The sequence below is a fragment of the Artemia franciscana genome, chromosome 21 (assembly GCF_032884065.1).
Source record: "Artemia franciscana chromosome 21, ASM3288406v1, whole genome shotgun sequence".
Lineage (NCBI taxonomy): Eukaryota > Metazoa > Arthropoda > Branchiopoda > Anostraca > Artemiidae > Artemia > Artemia franciscana.
The window spans coordinates 23,287,528-23,305,620 of NC_088883.1; the positions used below are offsets into that span (position 1 = coordinate 23,287,528).

Genomic DNA, 18,093 nt, shown 5'->3' on the forward strand with positions numbered 1-18,093 from the left:
GAAACAAAGACCTTTCCCCTTGGGCTGTGGGGGGTCATGATGTCTCCAAAGGCATAGCCATTCGGCCTTTCAACTATGCTGGACAAAACGGCTATCTCGAAGTTTGATCGGACCATTTTAAGAACAATAGGGGCAAGGGAGGGGGACTATTTGCCATCAATTTTTTGTCATTTAAAAAGGGCACTAAAACTTTTAATTTCCGTCTCACGATATTGTCTATCACTGGATCGATAAGATCATCCCTAAAAAAAAAAAAAAAAAAAAAAAAAAAAGAACACGCATCCCCGATCTTTTTTCTGGCAGATAATACAAAACTCCACATTTTTTAGATAGGCGTTTGAACCCTCGACAGTGGGGTTCTCTGATACGCTGAATCTGATGGTGTGATTTTCAATAAAAATTCTATGATTTTTAAGGAGATTTTCTCCCTTCTTTTCGAAAATTAGGCAATTTTCTTCGGCCCATAAGCTTTGATGGATAAGACTAAACTTAATGAAACATATTTGAAATCGGCATAAAAATTCGATTCTTGTGGTGTATCTATTGGTATCAAAACTCCGTTCCTTTAATATAAATTCATAAATTTCTTTTCCAAACCCGCAACTTATTAATCTTAAATTCAGGACAAAATATTCATCGAAACAAACTTTGGAGATTTAATAAGAATAATAGCTTAAGTAGTGAGGGGGTTTCAGTTTTGAGCATTCAGATAGGGGGTATGCTATTGGAGCTACTTGCCCCTCAAGGCGTTATTACACGCCCCTGGGTCTTACGCAATACAACGGTGCACATGTAACGGTACAATACACATGATCGTTATATAATAGGGTGTGTTTTTTCTTTGATTACTTAAAAAACCCACGAGGGCCAGAAAAAACCTTCAGGGCCCCAATCAAATCATGTTTTCTATGGTCGTTATGAAATAAGGATTGTTTTCTTTTGGTGGTTACGTAATAGGGCCTGTTTACGTTTGGTCGTTACATAATAGATAGTGTTTTTTCTTTGATTGTTTAAAAAACCTTCAGGGGGCCCCCTCAAGTAGGAGTATGTTCCAAATTGCTCATCACCCAATATTTCCATGCTTCACACGCACAGCCATTTCGTGTCAGCAAACATGGGATTTTTCCGCCATTTTCTATGAACAAAGACATGTTATTCACGGCAAACAAAGGGTATCCTGTTATTTCAAGAAACAGAAGCGTCATGTGATCCCTTATTGATTTTCAAGGAACAATGGATTCCTATTATTCCTCAAACAAAACCGGTTGATTCACTTTGTTCTGGGGGGGAGTATAAAACCCAGTCTCGGACGAGCTTCCCCATCAGTCTTACATAACATTTTGAACGTGCAAGTTGATAAAAAAAAATGATTGTTACCAGAAATTTGAAAAAGGAGTGCACCTCTGCTCACATGGTGGTGAGTTGCGTCATCATGACACTGAAGAAACCACATGAAAACATACATTTATTTAATTAAACATACATTACACACATTACAGTTTATTTAAGAAACATACATTACAATTTAATTGATTTGGTATCACATTTAGTTGCCAATCGTTAAAGACTTGAATCAGTTTATAGTCATTTATATGAATTTTCAAAGTCGTCTATATTTCCAAAAAGTTTTATTGGGAATAAACATGTTTTGCTTTAATTGCGGGAATATGTAGAATTATCAATAAATGTTTTGAAATTGTTTTCGGAAAACATTAGCACGCCAATTGGGGGTGATGATTTAAAAAGTATCAAACAAGAGCGTCTTAATATCAGCGGATCACCTATTTGTATGTAAAGGGTAGCGGATGCTTCGCACCGCATTTACGTTCAAAATGGCTTAAGTTATTAAAGGGGTTTGTGAAAATGTTGCCGAAGCGGGAAGTTTAAGTTCCCTCACCACACTTGTTCAAGTCGCTACAGTTGAAAAGAAGTTGTCGACGGAGTATCTACATAGCGAACAACCCAGTTACACTCTTTATCGAAATCATAGAGTTCGAGGTAGTCATTATCGAAAAACTAAAGCCTTTTTCCCATTGCATATATTAAAATCAGATCTTTGAGTCTAGAAGAGATTCAAAGACGTTACAATAGTCCATACGCCTATATTTTACTTGCAATCAGTGTTTTTAGTCGCTATGTATGTGCCTTTCAATTGCGTTCAGAGAGGTGATGGAGTTGCTAGAGCACTTTAATCTATTTTTGACCAAGATTCAAATGGACTGGGGTAGTGAATTTGTTAATCCAAACATAAAAAGGCTATATTGAAACATAATACAATACTCTATCATAGTCATAGTCCCATAAAGGCGGTATGGTTGAACGTTTGATACGAACAATTCGACTTTTAATCTCGAGATATTGTCCGTATGCCGCTTTTATTCAAGGTTTAGATAAAATTATGTGGATTTTTAATCGACGTCCTCATCGATCCTTGTCCAATCAGTCTTCTTAAAGTTCATCACAGTTCATCGAGATATTTTACATTGAAAAATATTGCTGCTTTTATTCAAGATTTAGATAAAATCATTTGGATTTATAATCAACGCCCCATCGATCCTTGTCCAATCATAGTCTTCTTGATGTTCATCACGTAACAATGCACTTGAAATTCTTCTTAAACAATATTACAATGAAGGGAGGCATGTGAAAGAGAAGAAATTCAATATTGGTGATACAGTTCGAATCAATCGAACACGTAATACTTTTGAAAATGGGAATTACTTGTGGTCTACTGAGCTTTTTAAAGTATCAAAAGCCTTAGACGCTAAACCTTTAAAGTTTCGTCCACGTGATATGAATGATGAAGATGTTCTTGGTGGTTTTTACGAGCATGAATCGCAAAAAGTTTAAACCATTGAAATGCTTGAAATTAAAAGTATATTAAAGAGTTGAACTCGCAAGGGTAAGAGACAGTTGCTTGTTCGCTGGCGAGGATACAACTCTGATTTTGATTCTTGGATTGCCGCTGAAGACGTTCACAATGCCTAATGATTATTATGTGACGTTCGTGTCTAATGTCTCTGTCTCCCTCTATGATGGTTTGAATAAAATACGCGATTTTCGGACTAAACTCTCCCCCGCCATCAAGTTCGATGGAAGGTATGAAATTGCTCTAGTTGATTGTATTCTTAAAGATACTCATGATATCCTGAGAAAGGACCGTACATATGGTATAAAAGTTAGACACAATGATTGGCCGCTCGTCACCGATGAATGGATAGCATCAATTTGCTCTGCCGAATGCCCCTTTGTTACACTAAAATGCATAGAATATGGTTGTATGACTGATTTGTATTGTGCTATCAATAGACAAATTTCTTCTCGTAAAAATATTGCCTTTCAATTTAACTATTCAATGAAACAGAGCAAGATCTACATTAGCTCTCCCATCGAGAAAAGAAGGTTATTCTCAACAAGTCTGAGAGATGTTCTTGGTTTCAAGAACACCCTCCTGCATGTTCTTGAACGAAAAGCCACTTAGGAACACATTCACCACTACACATATAAAGCACCTTCAATATATTTCAATCAACACTTCGTTTTTGGAACTCTGTCATTTAACATTAAGAAGATAATTTGGTGATTCCCTAGCAATTAAAAAATGTTTGGCTGTGATTACACGTCATTTTCGACCCATTCAGTGAGATGGCTAATAGAAAAGTACTTCTGTTTGTCCTGATATTGATTGCTGTGTTGCTGCTCTTAGACCGCGACAATTGGGTCATGGAATGGACTATTACAGAGGTCGTTCGTCAATGTCTGGTTACAGTCTCGCCAATTGGTTTGCTAAGTTATTTTTATCTCCGTTATCCCTGGCTGAAAAATATATTGTGCGATTTGCCGCGGATTCGGCGTCCTTACTCTACATGACTGGAGCTCTGGGAATGATTTTAAAGAAGGTGTTTCACAAAATCTCTGGTCCAGCGCGTGATCCTTCCGTTAGCGATTAAAATCACGACAAAGCGGAAAAAGTTTAAAAGGATTGAAACACGTCATCACTCATCAGTCTCAACTTAAGCCGGAAGGGTAAAACATCATCTTGTCACGCAAGAAAAAGAAACCAAGAGTAAATTCATTTTTATCGTAACTCTTCGTAAAGTTAATAATATTATTTTGATTCATATTTTAAAATTTACGTGTTTCAATTTGCTTATTTGAATCAATGTCACACACAAAATTCTTATATGAAGAATCGCTTTCTGTAACAGCCAAATAAAAATCAGTAGGTTTATAATCATAGTAGCCAGTACCTTTATAGCGGTGTTGTAGAAACCAGACTCTTATTATTCCAGCAATTGAAGTAGAGACCAGATTCTTTCTCCCGATTTAAAACCACGAGGATACCAGTCTCTTTAAAGTAAAATGAATCACGTTTAGGGTTTTTTGCAATCATGCTAGGCTAAGTATTTTCCTATTGATCACATTTATCTCAGTGACAATTGGAGTATGGGAAACCTCTAGTTTAGGAATCAAATATCTTCAAGACAAGACTTACACTCTTTAATTTAAAGTGTGTATCCTCTATTCAGTTGACGTGGATTGCATTATCTATACGTTTCATTATAGTGATCAATAATTGTACAATTCTCACAGGATGACCAGCTGCTCAATGTATGCAAACATAGTGGGCATGTGTTACACATTTTTTTCAATGAATACTCTCTCACTGCCAAAAAGAAACTGACTCGCGATCAATAGAATGGATCTCTTCTAGGAGGAGGAGTAATCGAATGACATCACTAAATACTTTTAGACAAGATTTTTCGACTTTTTTCTTGTTGCCTTGCAAAAAGGGCCGTCTTAAACAAATATTTGGGTAGTATTCACAATATCGTTTTGTTTTGTTTCAATTAATATAGCAATAAATTGGGTAAATGCATCTGGGCCACGACGTAAAAGTTTCATAAAATATTCCAAAGATGTGAAATCATTTCCCATTATATCATTAAGCGTTCTTTGAGAAAACATTTTCCTTTGAAGTGATAACACTTGAAAATTATCATCTAGAATCTCACATTTATCTACTGTCACTTGATTCCGCATGATTTTTTTTCCTTAAATCTGACCAATTTTAATCTCGACACTCTCACTACTGATTAAAGACTAACAAGGATTCTTTCTCGCTAGTAACGAAGTTGATTCTTTTTATAGATTGTTTCAGATTGTTGTCTTCAATATGTTTTACTCATGTATATAATTTTTCTTGTAATATTTGTATATGAATCATATTCACTTTCACTGTAAAGCATAACTGTTCTCCCGACTTGAATTTGCTTAATGATATTGCATATCATGCAAACATCTCGTCCCATTCTAGGGTTAACCGGCAAACCCTTGTAATTTCTACTGCTACGCTAGGCATTCTAGGTTTTATTTCGCCATTGCTAGTACCTTCAATATCCAATAGAGTAAAAGCATCCATTACTAAAGAATACTATCCTCGATGTTGACACTCTGAACTTTTCAACACTGTGGAAATCTTAAACTCACGCGTCGTTGACCTTCAAAACCTGTTTTTGACGGATTATAAAGGTCCACCGGAACCAAAACAAGTCATGTGAGATTGTGTCAATTTCACCTGCAAATATTTGACTACGATCCATTTTTTACAACCGAGGCGTCCCCGCTTGACCGACAGGGTCTACCATTCCTATTACACAACAGCCAAAAATAAACAAACCCTGTTACGGAACAAGCACCTGTATCCATTTGCAAAAGTGAATACCCTATTATGTAACAAGCAAAAGTAAACAACCCCTATTACATAACATACAAGTATAATACACTGTTACAGGTCAGCTATTGTATTACATAAGACGCAGGAGTGCGTAATAACGTCTTGGGGGGCTAGGGGCTCCAATGGTATACTCCCTATCGCTGCGCTCAAAACTGAAACCTCCTCACTACTGGCTTAGTATGCACATAATTTAGCTTTAATCCCAACTCATCTGCAAAACTTTTGTTTGTGACTAATAAACCTCCTCCCCTTTTTGGCCTTTAGAAGCTGTTCATTGGGCCGGCTGATTGACGCGATTCTAAGAACTCTAAAAGAAGAGAAAACAGATGCTGGAACTTGCTTTGTTTTTTTAAACTCCGTGTGTAGGACGGAATGAAGTGACACCTATACAAGGGAGGGGGGAAGAAACTCGTTAAATTTTCTGAAGACCCCCCAGTCCTCATATTCCCAAACTATAGACCCGAAATTGGACTTTTTGAACTTTTTTTTAAAGATTGGACTTGTGTGTACCTACGGGTTTGGTGGTAATCACGTCTGCGAAAATGAGGTAGGAATAGTGTAAAAATCTGATTAGAGTGACCCAAGGCTTACACTCCCCCTCGCTCTTTCAAGCAAGTTGAAGTCTTGGCCCAAAAAAAGCACTGCTTCATGTCCCTGACATCGACTCTCGAATGGAAAAAAAAATCATCTGACTACCCCTAAGGGACTGGTCTTTATGCTTTGGTTTTGCGAGGATTTGGGTTTACAAGCTAAGATTGCTGACTCCTTCCTTTCTCCCTCGGTGAAAAAAAAATTAAAGGATTATGACAAAAACGCACCCTTACCCCAGATTTACCCCTGTTGAAATCGTTTGATACGCCCCTCTTCCCCCCTTCTGTAGTGTTGGTTACGGGGACCTATAGCTATAATATTTTGATCGGAAACAAATTAAATTTCAAATAAAAAAGTAATAGTAGGTGGTATATGTTTATCTTTCAGTAAAGAGGAACTTCAGCGCTTTCTCGTACATACATTTTGATTAAGGTCATTAAATGTCAAAGGAGGTAGGCATGTCCGTAACTTTGTAGAATGAATGGTGATATCTGAACTGAATTCAATTTATTTACTACAGGTTTATCCAAAAATGGACAATCACGTTTTATATAGTTAGCATTTATATCATGTTTTAACCATAGAAAGGCCCTTTTTACGTGATTTATTTGCCTTATTCGTTAAGCACGTCTCTGTTTTAAATTGGAAATGTCGAGTAATTGATATTGATTAGAATTCCAAGCACAAATAGTTCAGAGGGCTTTGTGTGGAATACCTGCTCGTTTACAATATTCTCTACCGTCCCAGCAAAACTTTTAGCTGAGAATTTTACTAACAATTGCGTTTCTGGAAGCTAAAAGAAGTTCTTAGCTAAAGGTGTTGTAAACAATGGCGTCACTTCACGAAAATTAGGGGGGCGGGGCCAATATATTTTTTTACAAATTTTGGGTGGAGGCAAATACAATGAAAATACAAAAAAATCGCAATCAAAATATCAGAAAAGTATTTTTCAAAATCTAGGGGGGCGCTTCCGTCTCCCCCCTCGATTGACACCAGCTGTGAGAGAATGCCTTTAATAAGTCGTGGTCGGAGAGTTTGAATCTCAATATTCAAATGCTGATTATGCATGAAAGCAAGATGCCTCGTTCCTATGTTATAAAAATTGGATATCAGATCGGAGGATAGGGCCCCCAGGAGACATAGCTTACGGAAACGTAATTGTTATTAAAATTGTCAGCTAATAGTTTTGCTGGGACGGTAGAGAAACGGCTGATATCTTTCATATATTCCCCCCACCCTAAAGAACCTACGTTCGTGCCGACTCTAACGTATTTTCTTTGATTATCAAGACACACAAGGATTTTTTTTTTTACATTAATGACGAATATTGTTAACGAATATTGTAAACCATCTGTGAACTATTTGTACTTGGAATTCTAGTCAATATGAATTACTCGAAATTTCAAATTTAAAACAGAGACGTGCTTAACGAATAGGGCAAATAAATCATGTAAATAGGGCCTTTCTAAGGCAGGCTAAACATGATATAAATGCTGACTCTATAAAACGTGATTGTCCTTTTTTGGATAAACTTGTAGTAAATAAATTGAGTTCAATTCAGATATCACCATTCAGTCTACAAAGTTACAGACATGCCTATCTCCTTTTATATTTACGACCCTTAATCAACATGTGCGCACGAGAAAGTGCTGAAGTTCCTCTCTACTCAAAGATAAAACCTATACCACCTATTATTACTTTTTATTTGAAATTTAATTTATTTCAAATCAAAATATTGTAGCTACAGGTCCACGTAACCAACATTACAGGATGTGTGTATCAAAGGGTTTTAACGGGAGTAGATCTGGGGGTGTGATCATTTTTGTCATAATTATTTAATTTAAAAACTTATTTCGTGGGATAGGTTTTTAAATTAATTTAGAATAGAGCGTTTAGTTTCTGTCTGCACTTGCACAAGGGTCATATACAAAAATGATGACTGTTTAGAAAACAGTCGAAAAAAGAGGGAATATACAACAATGAAAATAACAAAGACAGAATAGACGGACTAAAAGATGATGAAATGGAAGATAATTTAGAGGAGAACTGCTTTGTAAGGTTCCTTAAAGAATTTCTCTAAAAAAAGAAAACAAAAATGGAGAAAAACCTGAAATCCTGGGGAGTCTGGGATGAAAAACCATTTTTGAGGATCGGATTTCCCAAGGATAATTTTGTGACAGAAATTGTAGCATGCCATTTTTTTTAGTCAGTAATTTTCTTAAAATAGGTCTGCCTTAAATATTTTAAAGTCAGAAATTATGTACGAAAACGTTTTGTGTTCTTCCTATGTGTTTTAGCTAAAGTTTTTGCATTATAGAAGTGTGTTCTTTTCTAATGCGTTTAGTATGTGAGAAATTCATTCTTTATCTTTATGGATATTAAAAATCAAATTATAAAATATACTGTCGAATTTGTAGTTCAACCTAATGACCTTTCGGAGAGGTTATGAGCAGCTTCCTTGTTTGTTTTTTTTAGTTTTTTTTTGCGTCAAGTAAGCCGTTGAATCCATCCTTTTTTGCCTCGAAAACTAAAGTAATCTATTCAAATCCATTTCTTAGTTACAGTCAGGGGCAGATCTAGAGCAAAATCTTGGGGGATGCCGAATGTGACAAAAGTGCCAATGAGCAACATTTTGGGGGAGGGGGCAATGTCAAAAAGGTGCCAAAAGTTGACCAAATTGACAAAATTATTATAAAAAAGAGAGTAAAAACAACAACAAAAAAACAAGGAATGAGGGCACCAGAAAAGGTCTTGGGGCCCTCTGGCACCTCTGGATCCGCCACAGTAGATGTTATGGTTCTTTTTTATTATTTTTTCTTAAAGAAGATGTGTGATTAGGCCACCTTTGTAATCGAAACCTGCTAAGCGGTTATGGCGAGCTAATTATGTACGGACATACAGACAGGAGGGGACCCCTCTCCCTTGAGATGCGTATGAAGTACCCTTTGGAAAAATAGAGGACGTAAAATGCACTTTTTCCCATTTTGGCTCCTCCTTCCCCTGGGAAAATAGCTGTAGTAACCCTCTAATGGCTAAACATGTGTTTGGTCATTAAGACATTGATTAATTATTAGACATGAACCCCAGGGATTTTTTTTCGAGGAGTTGTCCACTTTCAGGATACACATAGGCCTACGTCAGGTAGCATATGCCATGCGTGGTGGAAGTGTCACAGGCGTGGCGGAAACTGCAAAGCTCGGCTAAAACTCTGCCAAGCGTGGCAAAGCTCTGCAGCTCACGTGGTGTTCTGAGATGCACACCAGGTGGTGAAAAGTGGGCGTCAACTCGTTCTTTTTTACTATTATACTTACTGAGCCTAACAACAACCGACTGAAAAAGAATACGAATGCACCGATATCAGTGGTGGCTCTGGCCTCTCTTGCACCCGGGGCAAAATCTTGTTTAGCACCCCCCCTGTCTCCTAAAAAATTTTCATGCCAAATTTTAACAAACCTTTTCATTTATTTAAATCTGACTTTTAATATATTCTTAATTTATTTGGGAAAGATATGGGGAAAATGAAAATTTTGCTAAAATTTCAAGAATTACAAAATGATGGTAAATATTAGATTATTTATTTGAAATTTTGCACCCCTAAAATTTCTGTGTCCGGGGCTAGTGCCTCTGCTCCCCCTAAATCTGCCGCTTGCTGATATTTTCTTCTTATTTCGTTTGGAGTGCCTTGATGATCCTTGTCCACCATGATGCTATCCGCTGAAGCCATTTTGGAGCTTAAAAAAAGTTGTAATTGGTGAGGGGCATTGGTACCTTCTTTTTAAAATACCCCCACTCGTTCCCCGGCTCGTAACATAAGGTCCCCACTCTTTCACATCAAATAGGTCAATAATTAATTTTGAGAAGATATAACGACCAATTCTCTTTTCAAGTTCGCCCACGACAACATCCTTGGGACAATATCACAAAAAGCAATGCAACTATGGTTATTTTCTTCTACGGATTATGTAAGGGAAACTGGGGACAATCCTCTTAATCACAATTCTCGATTCCTAGCAATTGTCCTCGTGACAATGTTTTTGCTCGAAGATGGAATTTGGAAATCGTGACTGAATATTTCATTCATTATACTTCCAAGACTGTTTGTGTTGGCTCTAATTTAATGATGTAGCATTTTATACTTTCTTGGTTTGATTGAGCATAAATTAAGCTTAATGTGTTTCAATACTAACCAGTAGAATATATTCTTTATAAACTAGAAGTAATAGCCTGTTTAAATTGTGGAAATGTAATGGATATCGAATTCGAGGGGCTGACCACTTTTAAAATCATGGCGCGCCGTGCATGGCAGAGCGTTTCACAATTGGCGCAAAGAATGCCAGACGTAGCACAAAGAGGCGTGGCTGGGAGTAAGAGTGCCACGTGCGGCAGAAAAGGCTCTGCTCCGAGATAATGAAAAAAGAAATCAACAATGCAACAGCACACATAAAAAAAAAGGAAGACAGAAGGAGAAAAGGAAGACTATTCTCCTACATTAGTAATTAGCAGAGATCAGTACTTGAATGAGGCCTTAACCTTACTCATTCATCCAATTAAATAGGTCAAACAGCATAGCCATACACAATCAACCATAAAGAATAATCCATGGACAGGCAGTATAATTCGTCATTTACCAAATATTAAAAACAGTAAAAAAAAAGACAAATAATTCATATATATATATATATATATATATATATATATATATATATATATATACATATATATATAAGTATACATATATATATATATATATATATATATATATATATATATATATATATATATATATATATATATATATATATATATATATATATATATATATATATATATATATACTAGCTGTTGGGGTGGCGCTTCGCACCACCCCAACAACTAGTTGGTGGCCCGCGCGCGTAAGCCGTTACGCGCCATATTAGTTACGCGCCATTGTAGTTGTGTCCCTGTGTCCCACCTGTGAATATATATATATATATATATATATATATATATATATATATATATATATATATATATATATATATATATATATATATATATATATATATATATATATATATATATATATATATATATATATATATATATATATATATATATATATATATATATATATATATACTAGCTGTTGGGGTGGCGCTTCGCGCCACCCCAGCACCTAGTTTGTTTGGGCGTTCCGCGCCCCCCCCCAAGCCCCCCCCGCGCGCAAGTCGTTACGTGCCATATTAGTTACGCGCCATTGTAGTTGTGTCCCTGTGTCCCACCTGTGAATATAGATAGATGTATATATATATATATATATATATATATATATATATATATATATATATATATATATATATATATATATATATATTTAACTACGTAAAACTTGCGAATGTGCAACATTCTTGGCTTTCCCATTGTCTGTGCATATAAATAGATTGTCAGGTTTACCGACTCTTGAACATGCAACATATAATTGTCCATGGGAAAAACAATCTGTATTCAGATCTATACCTCATTATTCTAATGATTGCCCTTGAGCTTTGTTGATGGTGATTGCTAATCGAGCATTCCCTGTGTCCTTGTCGTCATTTATATATCCCCCTGTACCCCCGGCGTCCCCGTTGTTGTTGTTTCCCTGTGTCCCGGTGTCCCAGTCTGTAATTTCTCTTTGAGTGTCGCGGTCGTCATTTATATTCCCTGTGTTCCGGTGTCCCGGTCGTCATTTTTGTCCCGGTCGTCATTTGTGTTCCGGTGTCCCGGTCTGTAATTTCTCTTTGAGTGTCCTGGTCGTCATTTATATTCCCTGTGTCCCGGTCGTCATTTGTATCCCGGTGCTTTGTTGATGGTGATTGCTAATCGAACATTCCTTTTGTCTCGGTCGCTTTCTCTTTGAGTGTCCCGGTCGTCATTTATATTCCCTATGTCCCGGTGTCCCGGTCGTCATTTGTGTCCCGATGTCCCGGTGTGTAATTTCGTCAATCAACAAACATGACGTCAGTCGACACACAAACATGACGTCACTCGACACACAGACAACTTATTTTTATATATATAGATGTCCTGGTGTGCCGGTCGTCATTTGTGTCCCGATGTCCTGTAATTTCGTCAGTCGACAAACATGACGTCACTCGACACACACACACAGACAACTTATTTATATATATATATATATATATATAGATATATGTTGCATATAAATAGATTGTCAGGTTTACTGACTCTTGAACATGCAAAATATAATTGTCCATGGAAAAAACAATCAGTATTCAGATCTATACCTCATTATTCTAATGATGTGTCCCTGTGTCCCGGTCGTCATTTATATTCCCTGTGTCCCGGTCGTCATTTGTGTCCCGGTGTCCCAGTTTGTAATTTCTCTTTGAGTGTCCCGGTCGTCATTTATATTCTCAACGCACTAAAGATTAGTTTAATGCATTTTCGCTACTTTTTTACGGGTCAGACAAAACCGGGGGAGGTTCGAACCCGGTGCTCCCCCTGCTTACACCCTTTGGCATCACCATCAGCTTATGATGTTTGGTTGTAATTCTGCTTGTGTTTTTATTATGATAAGAATTCTCACAAAGCCTTTGTTAATAAAGAAGAAATAAGAACCCACGAGGATGGGACACCCGCTATACAAACAGAAACAAGAACCGCCATATTTAAACTTCTTATTCATGAAAAATAGAATTCTAAATTCTACGATAACTATCACCTTCTAGAATTTCAATCAATTCGAATGCAGGTAAATTAGATTCTATTATCTCTAGAAAATATTATTTTCAGCCAACAAAGATGCAGCCTATGCTGTCTTGCAAGATAGAACAGGTTTTCATATGAAAGTGTTAGTTTCATAATTATGATAACCAAAAATGGTTTTTGCTGCATGTGTTTGAACATCAAAATGAATTCCTTACAAAACAATAAAAAAAATTGTAAATACATAGTACTTTTGAAACTATTCGAAAACGCTGTTAGCTTTAATAATAGACAAGGGGATTCCCAGGATTTTTGTTGGGGGGGGGGATTTTAACAGACTCATCAATATTTATATTCATTTTGTTACTTTTTTACAGGTCAGATAAAATGTTTTGAGAAATGTATAAACCCGCCCCTCCCCCGCTTGTTCTTCTGGTGCAAGTCACATCTGCAGGTTTATCGATTCGCTTGTTTTAGAAGGAACATATACGTTAAGGCTTGTTAGAAACACGTGATTCACGGCGGAAGGATGTTCTTTTTTTATATTTCTAACCACCCTTAAGAACGACCTAGTAATGCTTGGCTATGCAGGCCTATTGATTTAGTTATTGAAAACTTAATTTTTTCCATTTATCTATGCAACAGTCACCAAGGGTGTATCCAGGATTTGTTTGGAAGGGAATTACAAAAAAAAAAAAAAATGCAAAATGCATCAAACATTTGTTTGTATGCATTTTGTTACGTTTTTACGAGTCAAACTAGAATTTTAAATGGGGTTCACCCTCTACCGAAATTTCTGTAGCCTGGGATGAATACGGATTAAGACCTAGATGCGTTCTTGATAGTCATCGAAGCATATAGAGTTACTTGGCAAAATATGAAAAACGACTTTGTGATATGAGTATTATTTATGAGACCAATACAGAATTGTTGACGTTGCTGATGTTGTTTTTATTTTTGTTTTAGTTGAGGAGTTTCTAAGAGAGGCAAAAGAAAAGTTCGAAGAAAATTGGAAAAACAATGTTCAGGTGAGTTTTTATTAACATTACCAAATACCTCTGTTTACGAATAGCCATCGCATGCAAAACCAAATCTGAATTTTACAGATTATGATCTCTTCTATTTATTTCCGCAAAAGGAAATCTTCCTCCAAACCCAGACAAGGACGACCTGCTTTCCGTGTAGCCCCTGACGGTTGACCAAAAAGGACAACCTTTGGCAATCTATCATCCTTCATCCGCAGAACGTGGCCTAGCCATCTCAACCGTTCTTTCATTATAGAAAGCGGGATTGAACCACATTTTTCGTACAACCTACTGTTTGAAATGCAGTCAGTCAGCCGGGTACTCAGAACAATCCGTAGGCAATTTCTCTGGAAAACATCTAGTAAAGTTTCATCTGCTTTTCGGAGCGCCCATGCTTCAGAGCCATATTTGACCATTGTCATCACTGTAGCTTCCAATATTCTAATCTTGGTTTGCAGACTTATCTTTCTATTCTTCCAAACTTTTTTTAACTGTGAAAAAACACCCTGAGTCTTAGCTATTCTACTTTTAACATCTTCAATGCTCCCACCGTCTTTACTAATAATGCTACCAAGGTAAGTGAAGCTGCCAACCTGATCAATCTTTTCGTTACCCAACGTCACCTTTTCATCTTCACTTATTCCTAGCCTTAGTGACTTAGTCTTCTTAACATTAATTTTCAAGCCTATTCTAGCACCCTGAACTCGCAAAACCTCTAAAAATTCATTCATTTTGTTCACACTTTCATCTAGTATGCTTAAATCATCAGCATAATCTAAGTCCAGGAGAGTTTTTCCTCCCCATTTGATTCCTTGGCCTCCAATTGCCTTTCCTGTGCTCCTTAAGACGAAGTTCTCCAAAATGATCCACATAAAAGGAGGATAGAACACAACCCTGCTCAAGTACTGATTTAATACAAAATCAGTTGCTAATCTTATTTCCTACCTTAACCGCAGCAGTATTATTCTCGTACATAGCACAAATCACTTTAATGTATTTTTCTGGTATACCATATAAGGATAAGACCTTTGCTAACGCTCTTCTATCAACAGAATCGAAAGCTTGAGATTGACAATAAAACTGACAACTTTGATTCTGCTCTGGCCCTCCATATCTTCAAGAATCCTGAACATTTAGTTCTTTTCGAAGAAGCAATTTGAATATCTACTGTAAATGGCCTACCGCAATATTTTAAAGGGCAATGAGGCAATTGAGATCAATATATGTATATATATCTATATATATAAAAATAAGTTGTCTGTGTGTGGATCTGTGGATCAGGTGACGTCATGTTTGTTCGCATATGACGTCTGAATTATTTCACACTAATACAAAAGAAGAAAAAAACTAAAAAAGGTAAAAACTACAAAAAAAACTAAAAAGAAAAAAAAACTAAAAAAGCTAAAAAACTAAAAAAAACTAAAAAAAGGTAAAAATCTAATAACTAAAAAAAAACTGAAAAAAATAAAAAAAGGCAAAAACTAAAAAAAAAAATAAAAACTAATAAAAAAACTAAAAAAAGCTAAAAAACTAAAAAAACTAAAAAAAAACTAAAAAAAGGTAAAAAACTAAAAAAAACTAAAAACTAAAAAAGAAAAAAACTAAAAAAAAGGAAAAAACTGAAAAATAAAAGAGAAAAAGAAAACTAAAAAAATATGAATAAATATATATAAAAATAAGTTGTTTGTGGGTTATGTCTGTCTGTCTGTCTGTCGAGTGACGTCGTGTTTGTCCGCATATGACGTCTGAATTATTTCACACTAATACAAAAGAAGAAAAAAAACAAAAAAAGGTAAAAACTACAAAAAAACTAAAAAGAAAAAAAACTAAAAAAGCTAAAAAACTAAAAAAAACTAAAAAAGGTAAAAAACTAAAAACTAAAAAAAACTGAAAAAACTAAAAAAAGGCAAAAACTAAAAAAAAACTAAAAACTAATAAAAAAACTAAAAAAGCTAAAAAACTAAAAAAACTAAAAAAAGGTAAAAAACAAAAAAAAAACTAAAAACTAAAAAAGAAAAAACTAAAAAAAAGGAAAAAACTGAAAAATAAGAGAAAAAGAAAACTAAAAAAATATTAATAAATATAAAAAATATAAATATAAATATAATGTACATTAGCAATCAACAAAGCACCGAGACACAAATGACGACCGGGACACAGGGAGTATAAATGACGACCAGGACATAAGTAAAAAAAAACAAACTAAAAAAACTAAAAAAATGGTAAAAACTACAAAAAAACTAAAAACTAATAAAAAAACTAAAAAATCTAAAAATCTAAATAAACTAAAAAAGAAAAAAAAAGAAAAAAGGAAAAAAATAAAGGAGAAAAACAAAACTAAAAAACGAATGTATATACAGACCGGGACACCGGGATACAAATGACGACCGGGACACAGGGAATATAAATGACGACCGGGACACAGGGACACAACTACAATGGGGACGCCGGGGGGCACAGGGGGATATAAATGACGACCGGGACACCGGGACACAAGGAATATAAATGACGCCCGGGACACTCAAAGAGAAATCACAGACTGGAACACCGGGACACAAATGACGACCGGGACACAGGGAATATAAATGATGACCGGGACACAGGGACATAACTACAAAGGGGACGCCGGGGTGCACAGGGGGATATATAAATGACGATGGCGACTCAGGGAATGGTCGATTAGCAATCACCATCAACAAAGCTCAAGGGCAATCATTAGAATCATGAGGTATAGATCTGAATACGGATTGTTTTCCCATGGATCATTATATGTTGCATGTTCAAGAGTCGGTAAACCTGACAATCTATTTATATGCACAGACAATGGGACAGCAAAGAATGTTGTATATTCGCAAGTTTTACGTAGTTAAAAACATATATATATATATATATATATATATATATATATATATATATATATATATATATATATATATATATATATATATATATATATATATATATATATATATATATATATATATATATATCTATCTATATTCACAGGTGGGACATAGGGACACAACTACAATGGCGCGTAACTAATATGGCGCGTAACGACTTACGCGCGCGGGGGGGCTTGGGGGGGGCGCGATGCGCCCCCACCAACTAGGTGTTGGGGTGGCGCGAAGCGCCACCCCATATATATATATATATATATATATATATATATATATATATATATATATATATATATATATATATATATATATATATATATATATATATATATATATATATATATATATATATATATATATATATATATATATATATATATATATATATATATATATATATATATATATATATATATATATATATATATATATATATATATATATATATATATATATATATATATATATATATATATATATATATATATATATATATATATAGAATCAGTTTTTACAATAAACTACACTTTTATGCGCAAGCTTGATGAATGATGATCATAATCTTAGGCTGTAACCATGTATGACGTAATAAGTGAATGCAATATTTATACACATTTATCTTTCGACAAGATATTTTTTTTTAGTTTTCAGTTCAGGATCGCTAAAGTTATGTTTTAAAGTGCAAAAATATTTATGGTGTCTGAGTAATAATTTCAATTTTTTAATTAAAACTAGAAAAATACCTGAAAGTTTAAAAATTAGTTTTATGTTTTTAGGTTATAACTACCCGACCTGTGTTCAGTTCAGTTTATTTTTGTTTTCAGTTCAGGATCGCTAAATTTATAATATAGACTGGAACAATATTTATGGTGTTGAAGCAATAATTTTAATTTTTTAATTAAGAAAAAAATACCAGTAAATTTTAAAATTAGTTTTATTTTTTGCTAGGTTCTAACTACTCGACACGTGATTTTATGGGAAGGATTTTAAATATTGACAAGATGCCGAGAAGTGAACGAAAGAAAAGAAATTGTGACGGAGGAAAGTGTCAGAGTCAAGTAATCCAAATATCTACTTTAAGATTTTATAATAAAGAACGAATGCTAGCTCATAGTAACTGAAATATTAATTAATAGTAATAGTCTTAGCTTCTTTT

At 35.0% G+C, this 18,093-nt stretch overlaps 1 protein-coding gene across 9 annotated transcripts in view; it reads left to right on the plus strand.

Annotated features, from left to right (window-relative positions):
* LOC136040857 (cAMP-dependent protein kinase catalytic subunit 1) overlaps window positions 1-18,093 on the plus strand; it is a 324,235-nt gene that overhangs the window by 207,656 nt on the left and 98,486 nt on the right. For all 9 annotated transcript variants that reach the window (XM_065725234.1, XM_065725236.1, XM_065725235.1 and 6 more), the window contains one exon: window positions 13,979-14,040. In XM_065725234.1, the coding sequence (XP_065581306.1) occupies window positions 13,979-14,040 (62 nt within the window). The remainder of the gene's footprint in view (window positions 1-13,978; window positions 14,041-18,093) is intronic.